Genomic DNA, 27,195 nt, shown 5'->3' with positions numbered 1-27,195 from the left:
GGCAGGGGGAAACGTATTCATGGATGTATAAAGAAGTTTTTGGAAGATGTCAGCAAGTAAGTGGGTGAGGGAGACCCAGCAGGAATTTGCTTGGGCGCTCAGAAGACATTCAGCTGCAGTCCTTTAAGAGGTGCCTGCAGACACTGAGCCACCACGGAGTGAGGGGAGGATTTTCTCTTGGCTAAATATTCAGTAAAAATAAGAGAGAGCAGGAACTGTGCTCTGCAAGCACTGATGCAGCAGAGACAGTGATGAGAGCCCCGTGACACTGAGTGATTACAGAGACTAATGATGGTTTAATAAACAGTGCTTAGACAAAAAGGCAAAGAGATCTTCTGGGAAAGGGAGAGAAAACTTCATTTTGCTGTCATATAAATCAATGCCACAGCGTCTGGGATGCTGCTGCACGCTGCTTCCCCAACAGAAAACTGACAGAGAAAACACACAAAGGAGGGAGACAAAGATGATGAACACTGAATAATGGAAGAGGCCGGAAAGAAACAAAAAACAAACAAACAAAAACAAAACCTACACCCTCCCTCCAAAAAGGTAAAGACAAACAATTCACAAAAACGGCTGAAGGAGAGGGTTTTATAAACCTAGGAGTGACTTGGAGGAGACGGCCAAGGAATGAATTTTCAATGCATCTGCTGAAAGAGCCGGAGGGCAATAAACCAGAGCAGCTGGCGGGAAGGTGGGGGGAAGATGCGCGGCCCAATCTCCCACCGGGGAATGTGGCATTCTATCACATTGAAAACAAGGGAGGAAAGCGGCAGAGCCCCTGGGAGCCACATCCTCCGGAGCCCGGGCTCGGACACCCCTGCCCGCCGCCCCGGGGGCTGCGGGGCACAGCGGCACCGCGGCCCGGCCCCGCGGAGGGCCCGGCCCGACCCGCCGCGCTCGGCGAAGCCGCTCCCCGGCGGGGCCTCGGAGCCGCCCGGCGCAGCCCGGCCTTACCTGGCGGCGGCGCAGCCCCGTCCGAGGCCCCGCGGCACCCCCGGCCCAGCGCAGCCCCGCTGGGGCCCGGCCCGGCCTTACCTGGCGGCTGCGCGGCCGCGGCGGGGGCGGCGCCCTGAGGCGGCCCCGGATCTGCCGGGCTGAACCACTGCGGGCGGAGGAGCCGGCGGGGCCCGGCCCGGCCGCTGCGGCGCTGGGCGAGGCCTTTTGCTGTGGTGACACCCCCTGGGGCTGCCTGCTGCTGTGGGGCCCCGATGCTGGACCGAGTCCAGAGGAGGCCCCGAAGCTGCTTCAGGCGCTGGAGTCCCTCTGCTCTGGAGCCAGGCTGGGAGAGCTGGGGGTGCTGACCTGGAGAAGGCTCCAGGGAGAGCTCAGAGCCACTTCCAGGGCCTAAAGGGGCTCCAGGAGACCTGGAGAGGGACTGGGGACAAGGGATGGAGAGATAGCACACAGGGAATGGCTCCCACTGCTAGAGGGCAGGGATATTGGGAAGGAGTTCCCTCCTGGGAGGGTTGGGAGGCCCCAGCACAGGGTGTCCGGGGAAGCTGTGGCTGCCCCATCCCAGAAAGCGTCCACAGCCAGGAGCAACCTGGGATAGTGGAAGGTGTCCCTGCCCATGGCAGGGGGTGGAACGAGATGCACTTTTAAGATCCCTCCAATCCAAACCATTCCATGATTCTATAAAGAAAAAACATTACCTGCTTTCCTAGGCTGAAAATCACAGCATAGGAGCCCTGTGCTAGGGAAAATGAGCAGGACTGAGCTCCTGGCACAGCTCAGCATCCCTGTGCTGGTGTGGGCTGGCAGCAGCATCCACATCCCTCCTCACCCTGGGACCTGGTGCTGGAATGTGTTCCCTTTGGAAACCAGCACTGCACCTATTTGCAGTGGCTGTGAACCACAGCCCTCACCTTCTCCAAATGAAGTTCCCTAAGAACACCAATTAACTGAGCAATTAAATATCCAAACTTTCCAATTGCTGACCCACTTGTCTCACCTCCCTGCGAGCTCTCCCTCCCAGCACTGGGTCTCCCAAGGCCTCCTTTGGTTGAGGTGCACCTTTAAGGCAGGAATTGGCTGGTCCTGGACGTGTGGCAGCACTGGGCATGGCACTGCCTGAGCTCATTTTGGAGGAACGCAAACACTCCTTGAAATTCTTGAGTGCGATCTGCCTCTGGAGCCGCAGCACCTCTCGCTGGGATTCCCGCAGCAGGCGGTCAAACTCGATGACGTTCAGGCAGCAAGGGTCATCCTGTGGGAAACCAACCATGGCACCATGGCACTGACAAGCTCCAAAAGGTGGGACATCTCACATTTAACATGCAAACTCCAAAAGAGGAGAGGCTGGGAAAACCCAGGTAGTGTGTCACACATGCATGGCTGATTCCTGGGTCTCCAAAGCCTCAAAACTCACTTTACAACCTTTATGCGAAAACATTATTCCTTGTGAAGATTAAACCCAAACTGTAATGCTCCTGCAGCTCTCCCAGCAGGATGCGCGGAGCTTTTCCAAGCATGGGCCATCTCATCACATGCCAGCAGGGAGCGTGGTAGGATAATGTCATTTCACAGCCCAGCCAAACTAGAGCTCTCGCTGTTTTCTTTACTCCTTGTTGTGGGTGCTGGCAATCACTTGGCTTGAGAGGTTGCAGGAATGAAGAACATCTGGGATTTGGTCAGTTCTTACTCAGAATAATATTTGGTTTCCTCACATTCTTGATTTCTCTCCTCTCAAGACAGTATGTGTGATGGACACCGATATATAGCACAAGGGGTCACTCCCATCCACACACGACCCAAACACAGCAGCTTTTGAAGGAAACCAGCACAATCTGACTATCACAAAGCTGGGGAGAATATGTCACCAGCTTGTTTGATTCTTCAAAGGCTTCCAGATTTCAGGAAGCTGAAGAAACACGTACCTGCATGTCCATATATACAAAATCAAGTTATAAAAACCTGTGTTTAAAAATCTGCTGCTCGAGGGGACATTGTTCATTCCCCTGGAAAGCTTCTAAGCCAAAGAATTCAAGACATAACTGGTATCCAGGACAAATTTAATCTGCTTTCTTGTTTCCTTCTTTTTTGCCCTAAAAATAGTGTGTGCTTTATAAATACAATTTGTGGAGAGAACCATGGTTACTCTCACGCTGCAAGGGGGAAACTGAGGCAGTATTAATGGGATCTGATTATAGATTCAAGAAGTGAGCAGCTGGGCCTGCTCTCTGCCAGCTCCACGTTCAGGCTATCAGGGTAGTAGTTCTTTAAACAAAATTGGCTGGGGCTATGTATAAAATCTCCCTTCCCCCACCACAAAAAGGCAGCTATTCCCAACAGACAGCCTTGGAAGCCTGGGGGAATAAGGGAGTAGAAAAAAGCTGAGTACTCCCCTCAGTTTCTATTATACTGATCCCCTGCAGCTGTTCCCCCCCAGTCCTCCACTTCCAAGAATCCATGCTGCAAGAAATTGCAGCCTGGATTTAGCTGGAGCCAGGGTTTGGTTGGAAGCAGATCACTGGAGTATGATTTCAGGAAATTATTTTATTCTGTCCTAAGAGCCCTGGCTTTGCAAAGCAAGGCCAATGCATTTGCAGCCTGGGGTGCAGGTTGTGAGTCCTGCTACTGCCAGGGAACTGAGTGGATCCTTTTCATCACTACTGAAAAATTTCTACTGATTTAAATACCCACGATTGAAATTGATTTGGTTACAAACTCTAAGTGTGCACATCATATCTCTGCATAAAACACCCTTCATTGGCATAATGCATTTTGCATGCTGCAGACAGATTAGGGGAATTTGGAATTTTAAGTAGCTGGAAATTAAAATTTAATGAGTGGTTTGCTTGGAAGAGAAATGGGAAAAACAAGATCAGACAGAATGATCTATACTGCTCTCTTTTCTATGGATTCCCTGCTCAGGTATCAATGTCCCGGCTCCTGGTGCCACAGACAGGGTCACGGTGGTCACCCAGGTCAGCCAAGAAAGGCAGTGACTGAATTTGTCAGCCCTGGGGGTTGCACCCATGTGCTTTTCCTTGGCCAGGAATGAATCTTGCTCACCCACTTCTGTCACATTCCTTTGCAATCTGTCACACCTGTCCCTAGCAGGTCCAGATTGCCCAGCACACTCTGCTAGGAAAATCAGAGTGCTTTGGAAAGGGTCTGTTCCCCTTTCTATGGGGGCCTGAGGTGAGAAATCAAAGGAATGGGAAGGAAACTTCTTGCTTACACTGTAGAGCACAGAAAGACCTGGATAGGTTTGTCCTTCGGTTTAATGCCAGGCAAGATCAATGCGGCAGCTCTGTACAAACACCAAATACGCCCCATTGTTCTAGTCCTGACTAGATCTACATTAGGGAAAGACTGAGAATCCACCTTCAAACCTGTAGTTAAATTGAACATATGGGGAGGTCAGGGACAAAAATAAAGATATTTTCAGTGAGGAACTATTTGTCACCTAAATACCACGTAAGTAGGACAGGTAGAAGTGCAAGTGTTCAGCTCAGCTGGGGGCAGGGAGGTAGGATGTCACTTGACCACATTTGCATTAGCAAAACAGGAGGAAACCAGCATAGGCCCAAGTGTTACTGAGATCCTTTGGAGATTTGAACTGACCTAAACTGCAAGCATCCAGTCTGGGAATCAAAGATACAATTTAGATGCCCAGAACAGGTTGCTTTAGTCACCTTGAGTGGGAACCATCTCACCCAGCCCCAGCTGTCTGCAGAGGCTCCTTTCAGAAAAGTCACAGAGAAGAACTTTGCAAGAGTGACACATCTGACCAGTCCTAAATCTTGGGATGAGCTGAATTACCACTTTATCCCACCATTTATATTGACATGGCCTGGGCTGGTACTGAAGGGAATGCGGATCACCAGCCCAGGAGCAGACAGCAGCACTGCAGATGGTTTCATGAACACCCAGCCCTGCCTGCTGATTTGTAGCTGTCATAATAAACATTTCAGGAGGCATTGAATTATCCCCAGTCTCGTGGTGGCTGTGACTCCTCAGAAAGCTGCAGCTTGAAGCTTGGGATCTAGATTGGTTTTTGGGAATGTGCTTCTCAAAGAAACGCTTTGAAAGGAGGCCCTGCTTCTTGCCCACATCTTGCTTGCAGCTCATCCTTTTGAAAAGTCACCCTGTGTCTGTGGCTTATCAGGGGTTTCCAGGGAAGGAGTTTTAGGAGTTTAGTCACTGCTGGAAATGGCAGCTCAGATCCATGAACTGATAGAGGGACAAGCAGGGTGTCCCCCAATGCACTCTTCTGGAGAGATATGGACAGTCTCTGCCACACTCTTTCTCTGCCACTCTTTCTTTTACTACATGCATTGTTTTGCTCTTGATGTTTTCTTCTGTTCATGACCAAAAAATGTTAGTAATAGCAACTTTTGTTGATATCTTATATTTCTCTATGCAATTTTGCAAAACAAGTGTCCCCCAAGTGTCCCCACTCAGCTCACACATCAAATCCCCTCCCCTGTTTTCAGCCTCTACTTGAGGCTAATTCTCCCACCCCCGCCCTCGCCACCACTTCCCAGAGCCTGGCTTCCATCACCGCTGTTTGTTCTTGGCCCCAGCCCTGGAGTGATGTCCCACAAAGTGTCTCACCTTCCCTGCCAGAAGTTTAGCCTGCAGTTCCCGGCATTCCTGCTGCAGAGCTTCAATCTGCTTGTCTTTTTCCAGGAGAGCACTGGCTTGCTCTGTCAGGTCCTTGGCACGCTGGCGGGCAAATGCTTTTTTGCACAGTTCCAGGCTGGAGCCCTTCAGAGGCATCGGAGCAGTTACCTACACCAGAGAGCAGTGAGGTGTGTTCATGCTATCCACCACCTCATCACCACTTGGTGTTCAACAACCACCACCCCATCACCCTTTGGTGCTCCTTAACCACCACCCCATCACCCAGCACAGGGAGCACTGCCAACAAAATTCAGCCTGGCCCCAAAGGAGAGACAAACAGACAGAGGAGGACAGACCTATGGAAAAGTAGAAGAGGAAAGGCTGGATGGAAAAGTGGCTCAAAGAATAGGTGGGAAGTACAATGTACCCAATAGGTACAACCAGCACGGGGGCTGCAGGCAGGGCAGAAATGGGGAGGGGAAGGAGAGAAAAACAGGATGAGGTAAAAAAGACAAGAGAAGACAGCAGAGAGGAGGGGAGAATGGTAGGAAAGATGAGCATGGGATCAAAGATGATCAATACGGGATCAAGGGTAGAGATGGTGAAATCAGGAAGAGAAACAGATTGCATGGGTTTCTAGTAGGAAAGAGCTTCTGCATGGATGGGCAGAAGATAGAGGGAAAGGCAGAAGCTAAGGAGAGCCCAGCCAGGGCCAGCACAGCCAGTGGGGACTGGGAGAAAAGCAGGACTGGGGGAAAAGTAGTTCAGGTTCACATGCTCCCTGAGAGGGAGGAAAGCGGAAGATGGGGATGGCAGTGTGCTTAGGGGGAGTGGGGCAGGCAGGGACAGGCAGATGGCTGACTATAGGCTCTGCCCAGCCACAGTGTCCTGGGATGTCCCCATCCCTGGAGTTGGCTCTCCCACTGGGTACCAGTACCAAAGACTTGGATGAAGGGGCAGCTCAAACCCTCTGTTCATCCCAGTCCTACAGGCAGTGAGGATACATCCGGTCTCCAGGGTTATCCAACCCTGCCTCTCTCTGCCCAGCTATTTTCATCTGCACAAAGCCTGACAATCTGGGAAGGGGATCCTCTGCTGCCAGATCAGGCACACAGAATCCTGTGTGCAAAGTTTTCTTCCCCAGGTCTTCCCAAATATCTCATGCATGTGCAGAAGCTGTGTGGCCATAGCTCCACAGGACCTGGTACCAAACACTGGAGGGATCTGGTGCCAAATTAACCCCAGCTCCTCAGGGCCCCTTCTCTGGTCGTATCTCCAGCCCACCCTCCAAAAGGCACAGCCACCCCAGCACTTGCTGCTGTCAGGACACGTGGGCCAGCAAGTCAGCTCTCCAGGGCTTGCACAGGCCCTAAACTGTCCCCACCTCAAAGTTTCACTGGGGAAACAAATAAAACAGTATTTGTATAGGTGCTGGAGGGTCTGCATAGTATGTCAAATGGTTTCTCTCAACATAGTATCTGACAAGTCCATCTGTTGCCCTGCAAGTACCAAAACCCTGTGACAGAGTGCGGCAGTGTCTGGGGACGGAGAGGGCAGCAGTGCCAGGAAATCCCCCTACCTTTTCTCCAGCACAGCTTTCACTTCCTCCTTTCTACCCTAAATGGCTTGAATTCCCCATCACAATCCATGCTTTCCTTCAGGAAGGTGTGCCCAAGATCCCATGCCCTACAGCCACCTCCCACTGCTGCTGCACCATGTCACACACTCCAGGGTTCATAACAAGCTGCTGTTGGGTTGGAAAAGGCAGAAACCCTGTGGCTTGCGCAGCATTTCCAGTGAGGTGTGGATGGGACAGAGCTGCCTCTCACCCCTTCCTGTTTTGCTTCACTGCACTCCTTTTGTTTTCAAATCCTTCCTGTTTCTTTTTGATGAAGTCAGATGAATTATTTTCATGACTTGCCCAAAGAAAGCAGAGTTAATTATTTTAAACTATGACCTTACAGTAAGAAACCAAGCAGGAAGAAATTCTTCAAACCAGCCCCAAGAGGAGTAGAGAAGCTGGCAATAGCTGGGTTTGGTGATTCTTGCTCTGCTATGACGTGCAAAGCATGTTTGCTGTAGGTTTAAGAAAAAGGGAAAGGAAAAGCCTTTCTAGCTCAATGGAAGCAGAAAACCAAAGGTCCTGGTGGTGAGATGCTCTCCCAGCCCAGGTCCCCAGCCGCAGCAGGTCCCAGCACCCACCACTTTGAGGTTTGCCTCCTGGAGCTTCCGGGCTCTCTCCTCCAGGCGCTTGGCGATCACCGCCAGCTCCGCGTTCTTCCTCTTCAGGTGCTTCACCTTCTCCTCTGTCTGGGGGAAGCAGCTCCTGCGCTGGAGACCAGAAGGAGAAGTTGGAGGTGAAGCCTTTGCTCAGGAGCCAACATCCTGGCCTGTACCTGACCTAGGGAGGGCACAGAGGCCTTTTCCTGGCCAGGGCTTGGCCTGTTCTTTTGGAACTATCCCAACCATTGAACACCAATCTCTGTTGCCTCTCCCATCCCTGAAAACTGTGTTTTCCTGGTATTTTTGTTAATGTAACCTCTCAATCTCCATAAGATACCCTTCACCCCACCCCAGACCATCCCACATGGTCCCTCTCCATCCACATCCCTGTTGCAGGCTCTGCTAGGACTCAATGTGTTTCCAGCATCAGGATATACAGGGTATATCCACACTTTGGGCTTTCTCTTCCAGAGCCTTCCCGGTTTATTTCCCCAGGATTACAGGACTCATCACATGCCTGAGCATTTGTAATGCACCACCACAGCAAGCTTATCTGTGACCTTTCTGTCCTGACACCAAAGCATGAGCAGGAGAAGGCGACAAATGACATTACAATATTTGCAAAGCAAATTTCTTTTTTCTTCCTATTGATTCTGTTCGCTCTTAATTCCCTTTTATTTGTTATCTGTCTGTTCCAATAAGCTGCCTCTTGCCAATGGCTCCTTCTCCCAAGGTCGAACCCAGATGTGTTATGCTGTCTTTTCACATCAGCAGAAACGTCAGGTTGACTCATCCTCACGATAGTTTCCCTCCCTGCCCCTGTGAGAGTGCACCATGGGTGCCTGGGCTGGAAGGCTGAGGCTGATTTTTAAGAGTCAAAATTTGACACACAGGCTTGTGCTTCACTAAAATCCAGATGACTTGATAAGGGGTAACTCCTTGGGGTGCAGGTCATGCTGAATTGATGCTTTTAGTGTAAGAAAATTATCTAAAATATGCATTTTGAATGGGGTGATATGAATCTGAAATGCTGAGCAATCAAATTTGCCCAGCATGGCTGGGCTGCACCCACACACTGCAGGGCTGGGGTGATGCTCTCCAGGAAGATGCAGGAGGGGAATATCCCCTCTTTCCTGAGAATCCTGGCTAGCCCACCTGGGGAGTCAGGGATGATTGAGGGGGCAGAAGGTAGATGGCCCAGGCTGTGGCAGCCTGGCTTGGCTTTGGGGTGCAGCTGGGGAGGATGCTGGTGCTGGGCTCTCATGGGAGCAGGGGGCAGTGCTGCACTGTCACCCACAGCCAAGGCTGAGTGAATCAGTGTTTCTGCTTTTCCAGTTAAAGAGGAAACAAGAGTGACTTCCCCTCCCCTGCCCAGCCCTGCTCAGCACTGCAGGAAAGGGTCCAGCTCCAGCTGATGGCTGCAGCATGAAGGGGACTCATAGCACCAGACCTCCTTTGTCCTCTGGCCCTGTCCAGGTTATCTCATGAGCTCAAGAAGCATTTGGACAATAGTCCTGTACATGGTGTGACTCTTGGGGATGGTTCTGTGCAGGGCCAGGAGCTGGACTCAATGATTCTTGTGGGCACCTTCTCACTCAGCATGTTCTGTGATTCTGTGATCTCTTAGAGTTGGCAGCAGAGAGCAGCTCTCTGTGTCCAGGACTCCCTCCCCACAGAGCATCCATCCCATGACAGCATCTCCTGCTCACCAGCAAGCTGTTCTCCTCGGCCAGGCTAGAGCAGCGGTGCCGCAGGTCCTCCAGTGCACTCAGGAGCTTTGTGTTCTGGCTCACGAGGAAGCTGTAGTCAGCCCCACTCTGCAAAACAGTATGGAGGGGCAAGGCAGGACTTCACCTGCCTGGAGCAGGGACTGCAATCCTGCAGGACCACAGGGATTCACCAGGGGCAGTGACAGAGGGGGATGCAGCCTCACACCAGCCCCAGCCCTGTGGTGAGCCTGGCCTGGCTGTGCCAGTGGCTGGTGGGGTCAGGGTGCTGGTGGCAAAGGGTGGGATGTGGGGGCTGATTTCAAGAGGAGGCAAGGCACTGCATGTCCACTGGGCAGCAACTGGCCTTTGAGACCACCCTGAGGGTGACAGCTGCCATCTCTATAGCTTTAAGAATGCTTTCAACTTCCACCCAGGAAGAAAAGCCCAGACCCTTCTGTTGTCCTGAGCCATGGCACCATCCAAACTGGCTCAGGTGAAACATGGGCAAAGCCAGCAAGACCCAGGCAGGCAGAATACAACCCCTGGCACCCCAGGCATGTGTGCTTCTCCTCACAGCTAAAGGACGCAGTGGCCTCCAGCTCCACATGGCTTTGGAGGCAAGCAGACTTCCTCACCCTCTTCCCCACACCAGCACTCGTGTTCGGCCCAGAGCCAGACCCCAGACCATCCTCTCTGTGTCAGCCTTGGCTTCGAAAAAAGGTGACATGCAAGATTCTTTGCAAACACCACCTTCATTTTGCCACCTCAAAAGCAGCAGCAGCAGCAGCTCTGCCAGGACCTGTATATAGAATTTTGTGGTTGCCGCTTCCTGCCCAGAGCAGCTCGCCGCAGGCTCTCTACTGGAGCCAGCTCCCAGCAAAGATTACTGGGTGTTAGCAAAGCTCGGAGCCGAGCTGCTGTTTCACAGCTGCCATGTGGCAGTGCCTTGGGAAGATCCAGCTACATGTTTTCCCAGCAGCCAGGCAGGTCTTGCAAGACCCACTCCAAGAGCCCAACAAGTCTCCGCTGAACGGCTGCGACCTTCTCAGTGTGCACAGCTCTGCCCTGCAGTTTTCCAGCCAAAGGTACTGGGGAAACATCTCTCACTCCCAAAGGAATGCTGCCCAAGCTTTCTGGGTAGCAAAAGCTCAGACCGAAGTTCAGCTCTAGGAGGTCTGAGACTGGCTAAAATTCACTACACTTTTGAACAGTTCTGGTTTCTCCATCATGTCCATTAGGGCAGGAGACCAGTGCCACAAAGTCCCTTCTCACTGAATTCCCCAGCATGGTGCCATGTTCACGGCTCTCCTAACCTCTCACACCTGTTTGGAAATGTCTTGACAAAGCAGGGAGGGAAAACACAGCTGAAGGAGATTGAAAACAAAAAAAAAAAAAAAAACCAAACAAAAAAAAACCCCAAAACAAACCAAAACAAACAAAACAAAAACCAACAAACAAACAACAACAACACACAAAAACAAACAAACAAAAACCAAACAAAAAAACAACCCAGAAGATGACACCCAGCCCTTCCCATCAGCCTCACGTGGTGTCCCCAGTCCCAGGATATGACGTGCCACGAGCTGACAGACTTTTGGCAGAGTGGTTTATAGATGCCCACTCTCCCCACAGATATGCCAGGGCTTGTGAAAACTGGAGTGAAATGCCCCATAGAAGGAGACTGTACTGCTACCCACACGTTGCAAAACAAGAATACATCTTCCTGTATTTTTTTCCCTCCTAGGCACTCCAGGCCACTGTTCCTGGGGACATCACATTGCAGCACCTGGGTGCCCTCTCCTGCTCTCCAACAACTTAGGGCCACTTCCAGGAATGGTTAGGCCCAGGAACAAAGGAAATCCCTGAACCCAGCATCACAGGGATACCAGGAAGCTCCCCTGGGAGCTCTGTGCCCAGTACCAGCTCCTGCAGCATCAGTCCTGTCCCTGTAGATTTACAGGTACAGTGAGGTGTCCCAGAGACCATTTCCCCCATCACCAGCTCCAGGACTAACAAAGCACTTCCTTGGCCAGGAATCCATATAGGGGACACTTCAGGTGACAAAATGGGGCAGGTTCATGGAGAGAGGAGTCCTACCAGCATCTCCTGTGCTGTGCATGGCAGCACCTCAGGCTGGTCCCCTGCTGCCACCCCCAGAGCCAAGAAGGCAGCCCTGCAATGAAGTCAAAGTGCATTATTTCCATCTCCTTGCCACTGCCAAGAGGCCTCAAAATTCTTGTCTGTGGTTGCCCTGAGACAGGGCAAGCACCATGAACCAGCAGCCTCTGTGCTGGGATGGGAGCAGGAGAGCTTTTGACGAGGAGCTGATGTTCTCCTGCCTCCCCCCACCAGCCAGCCAGGACTTCTGACATCAGCAGCATAGGGTTTCAGTAGGAGACAATCAGCATCTCCAGCATAGTATGGGGATATTTTGGGGACCTACATTCAAATTTCTGCATTTGAAACCCCATTTCTGTTGCCATAAACCATTTCATTAGGGCAAGATGCAAAGGCCCATAGCCCCTCACCCCCACCGTGCCAGGCTGTCCCCAGCTCAGCCCAGGTTTCATGTCACGACTCCAGAGCCCATGACACGGCAAAGGCTGGCATGTCTCTTCCTATTCTGTGGATGTGGCAGCCTCCCCAGGCAAAGTGCCATGGAGCAGGGGAGTGTGGCTGTGTGCTCCAGGCTGGGGCCAGGCACAAGGCCAAGTGTCCCCTGTGCCAGCACGTCCCTCTGCAGCCGCAGCTCCTTGGGGCTTTGCCCAGAGAGGCACAAGGGACAGCAGCAGTAAGAAGATGTGGAGGCAGGAGATCCTTGCTGTGCCAGGACGTCTGTCCTGCGCGGGGACCTCACTGCCACAAAAGCTTTGCCAAACCTTCCTGTTGGCTCTGATCCAGTGCTGGCTGCATCAGCTGAGCCCTCCTCCAAGACCACAGAGAGCCTGAAACCGAAGGGCTGTCTAGACGTCATCCCACGCTCATTAAACATTCATTTCCTATAATGAAATGGCTTTTAATTTATCAACTGCTCTGCAGTTCCTTAAGGATCCCGCGCTGCACGGCGCAGCCTCGCTGCTGGCTGCACTCAAGGCTCCCATGGTGCTTTTCATGGGAAGCTGGAAGAAATCATTACGTAGGAGAGACACAGAGGCTCCCCTCAAAGTGACTCATCCAGATGAAGACATACAAAAGTGTCAGCAGGAGCTGGAATCCAAATTTATTCCTTGGTCAAGGAGGTTTTCTGTAAGCCAAGGCAGAGTTGACACCATGGGGCAGCAGAGAGAGTCTCCAGGCAGCCACATTCCCCAGATCAGGAGCATCCTCGGCCACTAAAAAATTAACCTAAAAATTAACACAAGTGACATGCTTCTCTGTGGTCTTTTGCCACAGGGAAAGTTTCTAAAATGAGAGGAAGGCAGGAGCAGAACAGCAGGGATGCTGAGGGAGGAGAGCAGCAGGCACGTGGCTTTGAAGCCTCCATTTCATCTGTCATCTCTTCTGGCAGGCAGAGCCCAAAGTTTCTCCAAGATGCATTAAAAACAGCAAAGAAAGAAAAGCCTCAGCAGGGCAGCTGCCAGAAAACTGCTGCTTTTTCACCTGAAAGCTTCAAATGCACCAGAGAGCTGCAGCAGCTTTGGCAGGGAGAAGTGCCCAGCCAGGCTGTTAAATGGGTCATGCAGGCAAAATCCCTCTGGAGCACCCAGCATCCAGCACAGTCCTTAAAGTCCTGCAGAAAACTTGCAGGAGGCCATCGGAGGACAGTAAATCAGCCAGGCAGTGCCTGCAGCCGTGCTCTGCAATGCGGCTGGGGCTGTGCCGGCACTGCAGCACGGCCTGGCACTCACCAGCCCAGGGCTCCCCCAGCCAGCCCTGGGGTACAGCTGAAGTCTAAACCCAGCCTTGCTTTGGAGCCCCTGCTGAAAGCCAGACAGGGAGGAGGTATTTACCAGGTGGCCCCATGAACAGAAGGTCTCAGGTAGCCTTTGGAAACAGGCAGGCACACAGCTGATTTGAAAACATACCTAATTTGAGTGTAGAAACCACACACAATTTAAAGGTGTATAAAACACTGACAATTTCAAGATGCCCTGATTTCTCCATCTGCACCTGATCCAGGGTCCAGTTCCTGGGTTTGCTTTGCAGGAGCCATCTCTGAATACAACCCCTCTCTGCAGACACCTTGCAGAGTGAGCCGGGTGAAGCTATCCCAGCTCTCCTGCTATCTTGGATATATTAAATCAACCACCTCTCCTTCATTTGAAATCATTGTCCCCAAACCTCCACAATGCCAAAGCCCTTTAGCAGTTCATTCCACCTGACTTTAGTAATTAGTTCCCTTAACTTCTCAATCCTCTTCACTTGGAAACGAAGCCTGTCATTGCCAATCCATTTTCTTCTCTTCCAGACAGTTTCAATGGAATCAGCCACCTCACAGGACAAACTTATTTTCCACAGGCTGCTCTCTTGCAGTGCCCTCACTGCATATCAAAAGCAAGACAAAAATAGCCTCACCTCCTGTTGGGTCAGTGAGCAGAGTCAGCCCCAGCGCTGCCGGCACAGTGAGCAGCCAGAACATCCCCACCCAGGGAACAGGGAGAGTGCTGCCAAGGGTACGGGAGAAGTAAGAGACATGCCTGGGATGAAGCTTGATTATCCTGCCACTCCTCTGACAGACACTGTGTTCCACTCTGCTTGTCCTGCTTCCTTCCAGCATTTTGTGCTGTTCCTGGTTTCAGACACGAACATCTCTGTTGTGCCCTTGCCTTTAGGGCACTTCCCCACAGCCCTGTGTGCTGCCACTCCCCTTTCCATCAGTCAGCATTTTCTCCTGCTGCCCATCCCTCTTCCAGCCTACTACTTGCCCTTATTATGTGATTTCCTCATTTATCTGATTTTTATCACCCCATGTAACAAATTCATGGAAGAAAAAATCCATCCAAAGCTATTAACTTCAAAAATCCTGCCTCCAGCATGAGGAGTGCTGGAGCCATGGATTGGAAGATATTGAGGGAATATTCAGGGGAGCAGTCACTATACATTTGCTGTTTCTCTGCATTTCCCCAGGCATCCTCTCCTGCACACCCTCTGACCACTGCCAGCTCTTCATATACTCTTGACTGGGTGTTTAAAATGAGATGCAGCTGAAATTGGAGTCTCGCAAAACCAGGTTCTCTCTATCTTAAAACCCTCTGTGGAAGCACCATTATGAATCCCAGGAGCACAAATCGAGCTATGCCAGGTGGAGAATAATCAGCTCAATAGCCCTGATGGACCTGGCTCACTGTCCTTCGATGAGCTCAGCTTCTCCAGCCTCCCAACCAGGGAGAAATTAATGTTCCTGCAAAACTGAGACAGGGAGGAATGTGAGTGGAAAATAAACTCCCAAGGCAGAGGATCAGCTCTTCAAAAGCCAAGGCTGCAGCTGGGTTCAGGGTGCAATGCGACACAATTCCTCATGTTTGACAGCAAATCCAAAAGACGCGAGGATTTGCAAGGAGATGAGAGAAAATGACACTGAAATACCTCATGGCTGCTGGGAAGGTGGTTCTGAAATGCTCCTGAGATGCTGCACATGTGATTCTTCATCCTTCACCATCAGACAGAAAATAGGGCAGGGAATTGTGAGGAATGGAGGCTTTGCAGAAGCCATGGCTGACTCTGGCAGGGGACAGGTGCTGCTCAGAGTGCAGGTTCTCATCTGGCTGGACACTGCTGGTGTCACCTCTTCTTTTGTCTGGCCATTTTGCTCCTGGCCCTGCTCTCCAATGGGCTATGGAGACATGTCCCTGCTTCCAGATGGCCACGACCCACCTGAAGCAGAGGCATGACAAGGTCTGTGTGGCCCTGGACAGGCTTTCCCCAGCTGTGACCCAGCTCTTTCTGTGTTAAGCACAAAGTGTTTCGCAATCCTAGCTTGTGTGCAGCCACAAACTGCAGCTGATCCATCAGATAACCTGAAGCAGCACCAGGTTGTGCAACACTCTTCAAATACAGCAACATCACCCTCCTACTTTTGGGGCACTGTGTGACCCCTGGCCACTCCTGTGTCCCCTGCAGGGTCTTTGCCCCCTAGACACCTTGTAAGAAAGATATCTGCATTTTGTAAGGTGAAAAAAAGGTACAAAGCCTGTTCTTGCAACTGCCCTTTGAACACTGGTTTACAAGTGTTGTAAACCTTGTCTCTTACCAGCTTCCAGAAAGATTTGGCCAAGCTCCACTCTTGGTAAAGCAGGACCATGCTCATCCCCACTGCACTTCAGGGGACGTTGCTGTTTCACTACCCACCTGGGGAATGTGTGGAAGACAGCCTGTGCATCATACAACCTGGTCAGGTTGTAACATTCTGAAGCCAAGACAGCCACGCTGTCTTTTTCCCCCACTGCAGAATTTTCTGGGTGCTGCTGAACAAATAATTGAATCTGCAGAGAAGTAGCTCATGCAACACTATTTCCACTATATTAAAAAAATGCAAAATCTAAAAGATGTGGGAAGCAATGTGTGAAAAACTTCAGTGCAAACACAGAAAGACTTCACAACCTCTGCTGCTGTGTATTCATGCACATTGCAAATTATTTAAGCTAAAGCACGGGTACTGACTTACTGTAAGACATTTCTGGAGCTTTTTGTTGCTTAGCTCTAAGCAGAGGTCAGTCGGTAGCTCCCAGCACTGTGGGCTCAGGCCCAGACCACCCTGAGGTCTTTGTGGAGCATCTGGACTCTTTCTGGATGCCATAGGTCAGATAATTCTATTTTCTATAGAACATGCAAAATACCTCAAAACCCCTGGTAAAGAATGAAAAAATTTAGTTCTTTCCAGGTTTGGTATTTGATGGCTGGAGTAGGCATGATTGTTCTCTGATATCTCATATTTCCTGTAACAGAAACTCTAATCCAGAGGAACACTCCCAAGAAAGTCATGAGAATTCTGCCTTCACCCTGGGAAGCCACTGAGCTGCAGGTCAGTAAATCCCCTGCCCATATAGAAGAGCCACAGCCTTCTAAGAGTATCATGGCTTGCAAAGTCAACACCAACTCTCCTTCTCACCACAGAGCCTCAGCACCAACATCCTGATCACAGGTGTGCTTTGATTAAGTGCAAATACTTGATTCCTCAACATATTCAGCTCTGAAGAGGTATATTTGCTCTTCCACCTCGCAGAGTACATCAGGGGGCTGAGGGGCAGACTTCGTATGTACAAGTCAGTTTTTGCCCAGAAATCTGCACTGCAGTTTCTCACCCACTTCTTCCTATTTTCCAAATCACTGGCAGCTTCCCAGGGGGCCAAGAACACCTTTTCTTTTGGGTCACATTGGCTAAAAAAACCTGCTCTAGTTGCCCAGGCCATGGCATGATTAGCTAGGAAGGAATTGTTCCCTGTGAGGGTGGGCATGCCCTGGCACAGGGTGCCCAGAGCAGCTGTGGCTGCCCCTGGATCCCTGGCAGTGTCCAAGGCCAGTCTTGGAGCAGCTTGGGACAGTAGGGTGGGACTGGATAAGCTTTAAGGGTCAACCCAAACCACTTTGGGATTTTGTGATTCAAAGTTGGGATCAGTGTTCTTGCTCATCTTGGTCATGGTCTGGCAATGGCCAACAGCAAGACAGTGTGACAGCCCTGTCCCAAATTCAGTTTATCTCCACCAGCCCAGAGGAGCCAAGGACACAGCGAGGAGGCACTGCTTGGTGCCCTCACCCTCCAGATGTCACACAAGTGACCTGGTCAAACCATTTGGAGATGTCTTTGCACAGAAGGCATGAGCTTAATCAAAAAAGGGCTAAAATGAGCATTGCCTTCCCCTTCCTAGTCTCACTTTGCCTTGTTTTCCATTCATTCCTACAAACAGAGAGGCATTGGCTTTTCCTGGCAGGCATCTGCCTGAAATGGCCATGCATCCATAGTGCTGCAGCAAACAGCACTAAGGCATTTGCATGAGACTGTGCACTGCCAAGCCAAGGAAAATTAGTTTACTCAGATTTTGAGCATGATGGAATACAACCTTCTAATTAGGATTGCAAGAAATGGCAAGAACTGGCTCCATTGCCCAAGGTGTCCCTGTCCTACTGCCATATTTCATCCTGCTGACCTACCCTTCCCAGTCAAGGGTGCAGCTCTACACACCCTCAGACACTAAATGAACATCTTTCCAGCTTTGCCAATGGAAAATTTGAAGCTCTTGAAAGACCACAAATTCCTGCAAAAGGCACTGAGCTTATCATTAAATGATAATGATAATGAGCTTGGCCTGAGCACTTCATGTGGAGGATATTTACCAGCATCTTATAATTCTTCCTGTGTCTCTACTTTGTTTTATTAAGCCCCACTGGGACCAACAGGTTGGGGTTTTTTTGCAGCCATTTAAATTCCTACTCACTGCAGGGCTCCTTAAATTAAGCGTTTTCAGTTGGATTTACAGATTTATTGAATATTCTCAGCTCTACATGACCTCAAGGGAAGCTGAGGCTAGGATTTTAAGAAATTTTAAGAAATTCAAATCCAAAGCAACCTCTTGTGATTGAGAAGAAGTCACAAGAACTAGCTCAGAGCACCCTAACTGTGCCCCTTGCCTGTGTGGTTCTGGGATGGGAACAGGGAATGGTCAGCTGCTGAGCTCATCCCTTCCATGAGTGATCTGGGGAGCTTGGGGAGATGAGTAATCCTGGAAGGGAAGGATGCAGGGAATATACAGAAAGTCAACAACCTTGATCCTCTTCCCTTGTCCAATGCAGGTCACCAGGAGGGAGCCTTCCCTTCAGCAACCCACTCCCAAACCACCCTGAATTTTCCAGGGCCAAAGCAGATCCTGCTAGAGCAGCATCCCCTGCGAGATGCAGGCAACTGAGCTCTTGCGGGAAGTGCTCTAAAAATCCATCTGACAGCATTCTGAGAACTTTCCAATTTCCAGACAGACTGTATCTGTGCCACTTTAACCCCATTCTTCCTACACATACAATGTTTTTCTCCTCTGATATTCATTATTTGGATTGGGATCCTACCCCTGCAGTGCCTGGAGATTCTCAGCAGTAAAGTAATTTCTTATGTCTCATGTCCACACAGAAATGTTGGGAAGCGAGACCAGAGCAATTCCAAAGGCCCAGGAGGAAGGATACACTTGTGACAACCCCCAGACAGCATTATCCAGTGGGGCCATGGTGGGACACACTGCTCTGACGAGGAGCTGGGAAAGCCTGCAGTGCCTTGCAGAATGTAGGGACATGTGACAAATGGATGGAGAGATGTGAGCACAAACCTCAACAAGGAAAATTCCCACCAGGATATGGAGAACATTTCTTGGTGGGATCCCAGCCCCTGGAGATATTCAACACTTGCCTGGTCAGGACATGATCAGCCTCTTCCATCTCTGGAGCCTTCTAGGGGCAGAGGCTGAATGGGAGGCTCCAGGTGTGTCCCCCCTGTCCCACCTCCTTAACTCCAGAGTTCCTCTGCCAGCTCCCAGATGGGAGAAGGGCAACAGCTCCCTGCACTCTGCACTCAGGAGAGACGCAGGCAAGGACGCCAAGATTAACTTGACCTCCAGACAGTCTTAATGCCTCTCCACAGCCTGTCCCCGAGGGAATGGCTGAGCAGTGGTGGCAGAAGCTGGGACACACAGCAAGAGCTTCATCATAAAATCAACATCTTTAATCAACTCTGTCAGTGATGAGCCCTCAGGAGGCTCTTCTCCACACCAGGAGAGGACTCCCTGGAGGCAGCTGTCCTGTTCACATAATGCAGCTCTGACATCCCAAGGACAAATGTCCTGAAGGAAGCTTGTCTCTGGCAGCACAAGACACAGGGTGTGTCCCAGCCTAGCCAGGAGCAGCCAAGCTTTGGAGGGGAGCTGTGCAAGTCTGGCTTGGCCCCAGCTCTAACACAGTACCTCATCCCCAGGTAGGAGGGTGTTGCTCCACAGCCCAGCAGCCCAGCAGCAGTGAGGACAGCAGCACTGAGCTCCCTCCTGGGACTGAACTGAAAGCCTTTCACATCCCTAAAGCCACTTGGCTCCAGGAGAAACTGCTGGATTTTGTTTTCCCAGGAAAACACAAGGTAACCTTTCTGGAAATCAGTATCAATGTTAAGGATTGTACTGCCATGGTACCACCAGCACCACTCCAATGACATCACAGTGCCACTGTGGCACTGCCATGATACAGCAGAGTAACACTGGTCCCACAGCCCCATCAGTCTGGCACCAGAGCACATCATGGCACCACCAGCACCACCGGTCCCACCACAGTACACGGAGCTCTGATGGTACTACCATGGTGCTGTCAGAATGCCATGGAAAGGCTCCCACCCAGCTAGGAACCTCCAGGATGCAGGAAAACAGTGCAGCCCAAGGACCAAGGCAAACTGGATGGCAGGTGCTCAGCAGTCACCCCCATGGGGACCAATAGGGGGGACCCACTGCAGGGATCAGCAAGAACTGGCGCACAGCTCCCACCCTCCAGCAGTTCAGCTGCTGGAGCACCCACAAACACCCTCTGAACCAGCCATCTGCCGCCCTTCCAATCCCAGCCTTCCCACCCAGGCTCCCACCAGGACACAGCACCCACTCCCTCCCTTGCCAGCCGGCTCTCCCAAAGGACACACTGGGCAGGGCTTGTGGCAAACTGGTCTAGTGGAAGGTGGGCTGGAACGAGATGGTCTGTAAGGTCCCTTCCAACCCAAACCATTCCAGGATTCTCTAAAAACAGTAAGTCTGGCACAAGTGACCGGAATCCTGGGATACAAAAGAGGGGTGGGAGCAGAAATCCGTCCCATTCTTCCATCCCATGTTTTGACTGTGGTGCTTCTGGCACAGCCAGGGCTGGGGTCAGAGTCTGACCAATGTTCAATGTGGTCTTTCCCTAAGCATCACCATAAACAGCCCTCCAGAACAGACCCTTAACAAACTAGGCTGCAGTGAAATCACGTTCTCCTTCTGTGGGTTTCCAGGGGCTCCGTTTCTCCCGCAGGCTGCTCCAGGCTGCTCTCCAGCTGGGCTCAGCAGCATGGCACAGCCTTGTTCAAAACACCCCTGCTAAACCCCAACCAGCACTGGTCAGCTCTTCTCCCCTGTGCTCAATAAGAAAAAGTCAAGAGCCATTTCTCCCCTATTTTTAAAGCACCACAGAGCTTCCCCCTGCTTCAGATTCCAGGAGACCTCAGGAAGATGGCTGATGTTCCCCATGGGAACGGGTGGCAAGCTGTCCTAAACAGGGTGAGCCGATGAACTTCTGTGACCTAGATCAAGGCAGTGAGACCCTGAGGAAGCCTTTTGGGCTGTTTTTAAGGAGGGGCTGCAGGGGCCAGGCATTGCACTGCCCCGAGGTGCCCGGGTGCTGCCTGCAGGGGCTGGTTCCTCCTGCAGTGGAGGTGCCCTAAGCCCTCCAGGGCTTCCCAGATAGGAGAGGGGATGCTCTGGAAGAAGGTGGCGGTGAGTCATGTCCCTGCCACTACCCGCAGGGCCATTGATGCTGCCGGAACGGGGACATGCCGCAAGGGTGGCTCAGCCTTGGCTGGTGCATGGCTGTGCCTATTCCAGGTGGGCTCTGCTCAGCGCTGGCTCCGTCAGGGCTCCGGCAAGACCTCGCACCAGCTCCTGCGTCTTCCAGGGTAGACGCAGCTGGAAATCCCTGCTGAAGGGCAGCAAAGGCTCTTTTCTCTCGCGCGGGTGTGTGGCAGCGGCGGTGGCAGGTGCCGGCCCCACGAGGATGGTTTGGGGATGGCTCAGCCGCAGCCCCGCGCTCCCGATTCCCCGTTCCCGTCCCGTACCGAGGTGACATCCTCCCGCCTCTCCCCCAGAATGAGCAGACACAGCCCGACCCCCGCCTTACCTTGGGGGGTGTCTCTGTCCGGTCCATCGCTCGCAGCGGCCTGACGAGCTCCGGTGCGGAGTGAACCCGCTGGGGGTCCGGCGGAGGGACGCGGGGGGTTCCCGAGGACTCTTCCCGGGGCTGGGGTGCTCCGTCCTGCTCCGACCCCGGGGACAGCTGGCAGCCGGCCGTGTCACCCCCCGCGCCTTCACGCGTGTCCAGGTCCGGGCGGGCGGAGGCGGCGGGGACACCGCTCTGCCCCGGGGCCGCGCTGGGCACGCCGCGCTCCGGCTCTTGCATGGCTGGGGCAGGGCTGCGCTCACTCCGCACCGGCCAGGGCTGCCCGGGGCGTCGGGAGCCGGCAAGGGAAAGCCGAAGGCATCAGAGCGGCGGCGGGAGCAGCCCGGGCCGCGCTCCTCCGCGGCGGGACCGGGGCCGGGGGCGGCCGCAGCAGCAACATCCCCGCACCGGGAATGGCTCCGTCCCGCACCGGGAATGGCTCCGACCCCGCCCGGATCCGCGGCTCCCGTGCGGAGGCTGCTCCCGCCGCCCTCAGGCCCCCGCCGCCCCCGGCCCCATGACGTAGCGGAGGGGCCGGGGGAGCTGCCAGCCCCTCGCCGCGGCCCCGGGCAGCCCCCGGCGCAGCCGCTGCCGAGTCATCAATACGGAGCCGGGCCGGGCACCCGGGGGGGCCGCGCCGCGCCCCGGGCCGCCAATGGCGGCGGCTCCGCCCGTTTCCACGGCAACGCTGCGGGAGCGGGGTCTGGTGCCTATTGATGAGGCAGCGGCGGGGGGAGCCGCGCTGAGCCCGCAACCCCCGCACCGGGCCCGGGGAGCCTCGGGATGGGGCTTTGGGGGCAGCAATGGCCCGAGCCCCTGCTCGACTCTGCCCCAGCGATGCTCGGCTCTGCCCAGGGATGCTCAGCTCTGGCCCTGGATACCCGACTCTGGCCCCAGGATACCTAGCTGTGCCCCAGGGATGCCCATCTCTGCCTCGAGAATGCTCAGATGTGCCCCAGGATGCCTGATTTGCTGCAAGGATGCCCACCTCTGCCCCGGGCATGCCCTGGGGACGCCCTCAGCTCTGCCCAGGATGCCTGGTTCTTTCCCAGGCATGCTTGCACACCTTCCTTCTGTGTGAACCAAACCTCGGTACCTCCCGGACACACCGACCTGGAAACAACCCTCTTTTGAAAAGGGCTGGGCCCCGCCTGCAGCACGCCCGGGACAAGTGGCAGAGCGGAGTGGTGGTGGTGGTGCGGGAGGGCAGGGAGAGGATGGTTGATAGGATCCTTGCCGACAGGAGTTCGCAGCATAATGCTACAGCCAAGCGGGCACCGCCATCCCCGAGCACACCGAGCAGGCAGGCGTGTACTGTACTCTGTCTCTCCCTGCCTCCTCCCTGCCCTGCTGTGTCTTTGATGAAGATCACATCATACATCAGGCTGCACCGTGTTAGTGATGCTCAGGGGAAAACCACTGGGCCACCCTGGGGGACATCTGTCTGGCCCTGCTCCCCAGCCCCACTCAATGCTTGACCCACTTGCAGAGCAAGGTTTGCCGATCCCAAACCCAAGAGGGATTGATGATCCCCAAACCCCTGAGGAGCTGGGACAGGTCCTGCCTCCCCACGTCCTTGTGTGTGGTAATAGCTCTCAGTCCCACTGCTGGTGCCTCCCTGCTGCAGCATTCAGGTGGCATTTGACAGCTCGCACGTGCTGCTCCCTTTGTGGAGGTGGAGCCACCAGGAGAACCTGCCTGGGGCCACCTTCTCCAGAAGAGGTCCCATGGGGGGTCTTCAGTGTTCCTGTCAGACACCACTTTGTGGGCACCTCCTTTAAGCAGCTTCTCCAGCCCATCCAGATGAGTAGATGTGTCAGCTCTTGAACACAACGCCATCAGCTCTGTGTCGCATCTGCCTGAGCCCAGGCAGCACAGGCAAGGCACCATCGAGACAGCAAATTCACTGCTGACTGCCACAGGTGTAAGACCCACTTGGATGGGTCCTGTGTACAGGGAGTTTTATCAGTGGGTCTGGCAGAGTCTCTCTTATATATGGGTGTGGCTACAAGTCACCTCTCACAGTGTGCAGGACTCTGCATCCCACCTGAATCCCATATCTCCGAGCCCATTCCTAAGAGGTGTTTATGTATGGTGGAGGGAAGCCCCAAGCTTTTCATGAGCAGAAAATGCAGCCAACAGACCAAAGAGAAGATTCCAGAAAACTGATCCCACTTTCCTGTGTGTTCTGGTACTCATGTACCTTCAAACCACCAGCTTATGTGGCTCCTTCTGCTGCAGGAACAAGTCAGGGTAGATCTCACCATCTCCCACCACCCAGATCCCCTCAGTTCCTGCCCATGGCTGTTCCCCCTGGCAAGGTACCAGGCAGGCTCCACAGGTGCTGAACCAATGTGGAAGAACACGCAGGCACTGCTGAGCTCCCCAGTGAGACAGAACAAGCAGGTTTCATTAGGAGGAGTGGGAGGAGAAATGCACCCCGATAAGATCTCATGTGCCTGTCAGCCTTCTCAGAACCACCTGCTTTGTGCTTCCACTGCCCTGTGCTGCTCACAGGCCCTGCTTTGCTCATCTGGGACATGCTGCCACCACTGTCCCTCGAGCATCTTTCCCCTTGTCCCACTCATCTGTGCCAGACCCCCCTGGCTCCACGGCACTGCTGGGGCCTGCTGCCCTGGAGAAAGAGGGGCCAGGGATCCCCCAGACTCAAGTCGGGATCACCCACAGCCTTCAGTGAAAGCCCCAGTCAGGTGAGGTGAAGGATGAGGTGTCCTAACCTTAACTCTAACTCTAACTCTAACTTTAACTCTAACCCTAACCCCACACCATTCCTGGGGAGAGGATATCTCCTGGAGGCCCTGAGCTTGGGAAGCTGGAGATGATTTTTCACATCTTGGCCAACCTACAGCTGGATAAGTCCTTAAAGTCTTATTAAGTCTACTTAAAAGGGTTAGAGGAAAAATTTTTCTGGGCTGTTGAATACTCAGTGGATCATGAGGTCCCTGAGCTCTGAGTCATTAAGTTCTCATGAGGGCTATGGGGTGCTCCAGGTCCCCTTGGTCCTCCAAGTCACCCAGGGATCTGCTGTAGGGCTGTGCTCCCTGCAGAGGAGACCTAGAAAGATCCTTGAAACTCTCCAGGACAGGGGAAACCACAGGCTCAGGGAAAGGAGGTGACAACATAGAGAAAATTAAGAGCAACAGTGACACTGGAGAGCTCAAGATCAACAGCTCAGACGTGGGGAGACAACAAAGCATCCCAGGAAAGCCCTCCAGCAGCTCCCACTGCTCTCCAAAGGTCTCCAGGGAGCCGGGTCCGTGCCTGGTCGTGCAGGGACAGGGATCCAGTGCATGGTGCTCCCTGTGCTCTCCATCATGGAGCAGCAAGGATAGGGCTGCACCACAGGCAGCAGCAAATGGGAACCCAAGTGTGATCCAGAACACACAGTGTCCTCAAACCCCAGGGGACTGTCCCAAAGCTTCTGAGCAGGACAGTGGTAATGGGGTCCCTGGACAGCTCCAGACAAGATCAGATGAACCAGGACAGGGACTCCAGGTAGGATCAGGAGAAGACAGAGCTGGGGCTACAGATAAGGCTCCAGCAAAGTGCATCCAGCCAGGTGCAGGACCAGACACAAACTGGTTGGTCTGGGCTCCAGCCAGCACATGTGGCTGGAGACAAGATTCTTACAGTGATGATCCAGGGCCTGCTGAGTAGATCAGACCCAACAAAAGCCCAGCCAAGGCCTGAAGTACCAGGGCTGAGCCTCACTGATGCTCCTGGCCCAGCACCTGCAGGTCCTACAGGCAATTAAGTCCAGTTAGTGCCTGATGAGTTCTGCTGAGGTCCACCCCTGGTTTTGGAGATTCCAGCAGGCAATGGAGTGGGCAGCGTGAGCTCTGCTGTGGTTTTGACTGGGAAAGAAGCACAGGAATGATCATGAGGGGCCAAGGCAGCCCTGAGGGAGGTCCCCAGGGTGTGGGGACAGTGACGTGTGTCAGCACTCAGGGGCAGCTCCAGGCAGGTGCCAACCCATTCCCACCCTCTTTCTAGAAGTTCCTTGGGAATGGCTCCAGCACAAGATCCCTCCTGTTTCTGTTCCTGAGCCACACTGGTGACTGCAGGGATGTGCAGTGACACAAGTGGGCACCTGCTCTGCCAGCAGAGCCCTCCAGCTCCCATTCCCACTTCCTGAGCCTGAGGTCTGATGTGTCCTGGAGCAGGCTCCAAGGAGGAGATGCACATGGCCACATTCTCCCCGATCCTGCCATCCCCAGCAGCACATGGACACTGGCAGGGAACGGCTCCACACTCTGGAGCAGCACTGGGATGGAACCCCTGTAAAAAATAACCTAGAAAAGGAATGTGCTGGGCTGGCCCTGCCAGAGGTCACAGTGAGCCCCAGCCCTGGTAGCTGCAGACAGTGTGCTGTGGTGAGGCGTGGCAACACCAGTTCAGGCACTGGAGCTGTGCAGGAGAGCCTGGAGAGAGCCTGGCGGGGCTCTGTCAGTCCCTACAGCCCTTCCAGAGCCATCCTGAGAGTTCTGGGATGGACACCCGCACCCTCCACTGCCCCCAGAGGGGCCTCAACCCCAAACCCTGCCCTGCTCAGGGCATTTCTGGGTCAGCCTGGGTGGCATCAGCCAGGGAACAGATGAACACAGCAAGGTCCTGTGGAGACTAGGAGCTCACCTCAACAGGGACAGGACACATTTCCTTGCAGTAACCTGCTAAAATGCCTTCAGGATGGAGGGAGGGCTTGAAAAAAAATTGAGGGTTTTAATTTTAAAAAACAGGAAAAAAAGTAGCAGTTTCTGTTTTGCTGCTCTCAGCAAGAACTGCCTTTCCAACTGCCTCTCCCAGCAGTGACCATGGAGTAGCATCTGTAACCACAATAGACCTTGGGCATGAAAATTGGATATTTATCCTTCCTAGTAGTTGAATGCATATTATTAGGAGGTAAATTTTCAAAGCTTTTGCATGTTAAAAATTTGAAATTGCTTTTCCTTCCCAGTGCTCACAAACTGGAAGCTGCTCAGGGCAGTCCACAGTGGCTGCTTGGGGTTTTTTTTAGCCCTTTTTCGTTTTTACTGTTTAAAAACTTGGCTCCTTGTGACCATGACGACAGTTTTGATTTGATTTTTTTTTTCCTTCCACATCCCCTTTGGACAGCCACAAAGCCAAGGAACATGGGAAGCTGGGACAACAAGAAGTAAAACAGTCATATCTGGACAGCTCAGTGAAAGAAAAATACCACAAACTCAGTAAATCCCCCCAAATGATCCTGAGACCAGCATAAGAAGTTTTACAAAATTTAAAAACGTTCCATTTGGGTTTAAAATAAAAAGTATTTTTAATATTTTTTCCTACTATTTTTAGATCCTCTCTTCCACAGGCAGGAGGACATTGGGAGTCAAAGACAAAGGGATGGTGCCTGAAGGGGTTTTGGAAGCTGACATTTGGGAACACGGACCAAACCTCCTCTGTGGAAGCTGGGTTAGTTTTAGACCCCCAGGAAACACAGGCCAGGGGAGTGTGGATGGAGGGAGACTGGGATTGTAGGAGGATTTTTTGGCTTCACTTGGCCTTGTGACCATGGCCACGGCTGCCATGGGACACAGCAGCTTTGCTGGTGACCCTCGAGGGACTGAAGGGGACAGTCCTGTGCCAATGGGCTGTGATTTGCCAGCCACCACCCCCAGCTGTGGTGTCCCCCAGGTTCCCCAAAGCTCCAAATCTGGAATGACCCCACTGCACTTTGCCCTGGGCACGGTGAAGAGCTTTTCCCCAGTTCTCAGGAATTGCGTAAAAAAATCCACAAGTCAATACCAAAAGAGTTTTATTTAGCAGTCCCTAACCCTGCTGAACCCAG

The 27,195-nt window shown here is 52.9% G+C and overlaps 1 protein-coding gene and 1 long non-coding RNA gene across 8 annotated transcripts in view; one reads left to right on the top strand and one right to left on the bottom strand.

Annotated features, from left to right (window-relative positions):
* TSPOAP1 (TSPO associated protein 1) overlaps positions 1–22,017 on the bottom strand; it is a 66,741-nt gene extending 44,724 nt beyond the window's left edge. For 4 of the 7 annotated variants that reach the window (XM_064394591.1, XM_064394592.1, XM_064394593.1 and 1 more), the window contains exons 1-5: positions 21,324–22,014; positions 9,507–9,614; positions 7,777–7,905; positions 5,566–5,742; positions 1,955–2,209 (exon numbers count right to left, since the gene is read on the bottom strand). In XM_064394591.1, coding sequence (XP_064250661.1) covers positions 1,955–2,209; positions 5,566–5,742; positions 7,777–7,905; positions 9,507–9,614; positions 21,324–21,602 — 948 coding nt within the window. In that variant the 5' untranslated portion in view covers positions 21,603–22,014. Of the gene's footprint in view, positions 1–1,954; positions 2,210–5,565; positions 5,743–7,776; positions 7,906–9,506; positions 9,615–21,323 lie in introns of all 7 variants that reach the window. The other 3 variants (XM_064394590.1, XM_064394594.1, XM_064394596.1) reach the window with 2 other exon arrangements.
* LOC135283624 (uncharacterized) lies at positions 2,126–26,881 on the top strand. The gene is made up of 4 exons (XR_010349311.1): positions 2,126–2,256; positions 16,391–16,467; positions 18,562–19,868; positions 26,496–26,881. It is a non-coding gene; the product is annotated as an uncharacterized LOC135283624 (long non-coding RNA).
* Positions 26,882–27,195: the final 314 nt, after the last annotated feature.

Source organism: Passer domesticus, chromosome 19, assembly GCF_036417665.1.
Source record: "Passer domesticus isolate bPasDom1 chromosome 19, bPasDom1.hap1, whole genome shotgun sequence".
Lineage (NCBI taxonomy): Eukaryota > Metazoa > Chordata > Aves > Passeriformes > Passeridae > Passer > Passer domesticus.
The sequence above is the reverse complement of the archived record's forward strand: the minus strand, read 5'-3'. Positions and strand labels throughout refer to the sequence as shown.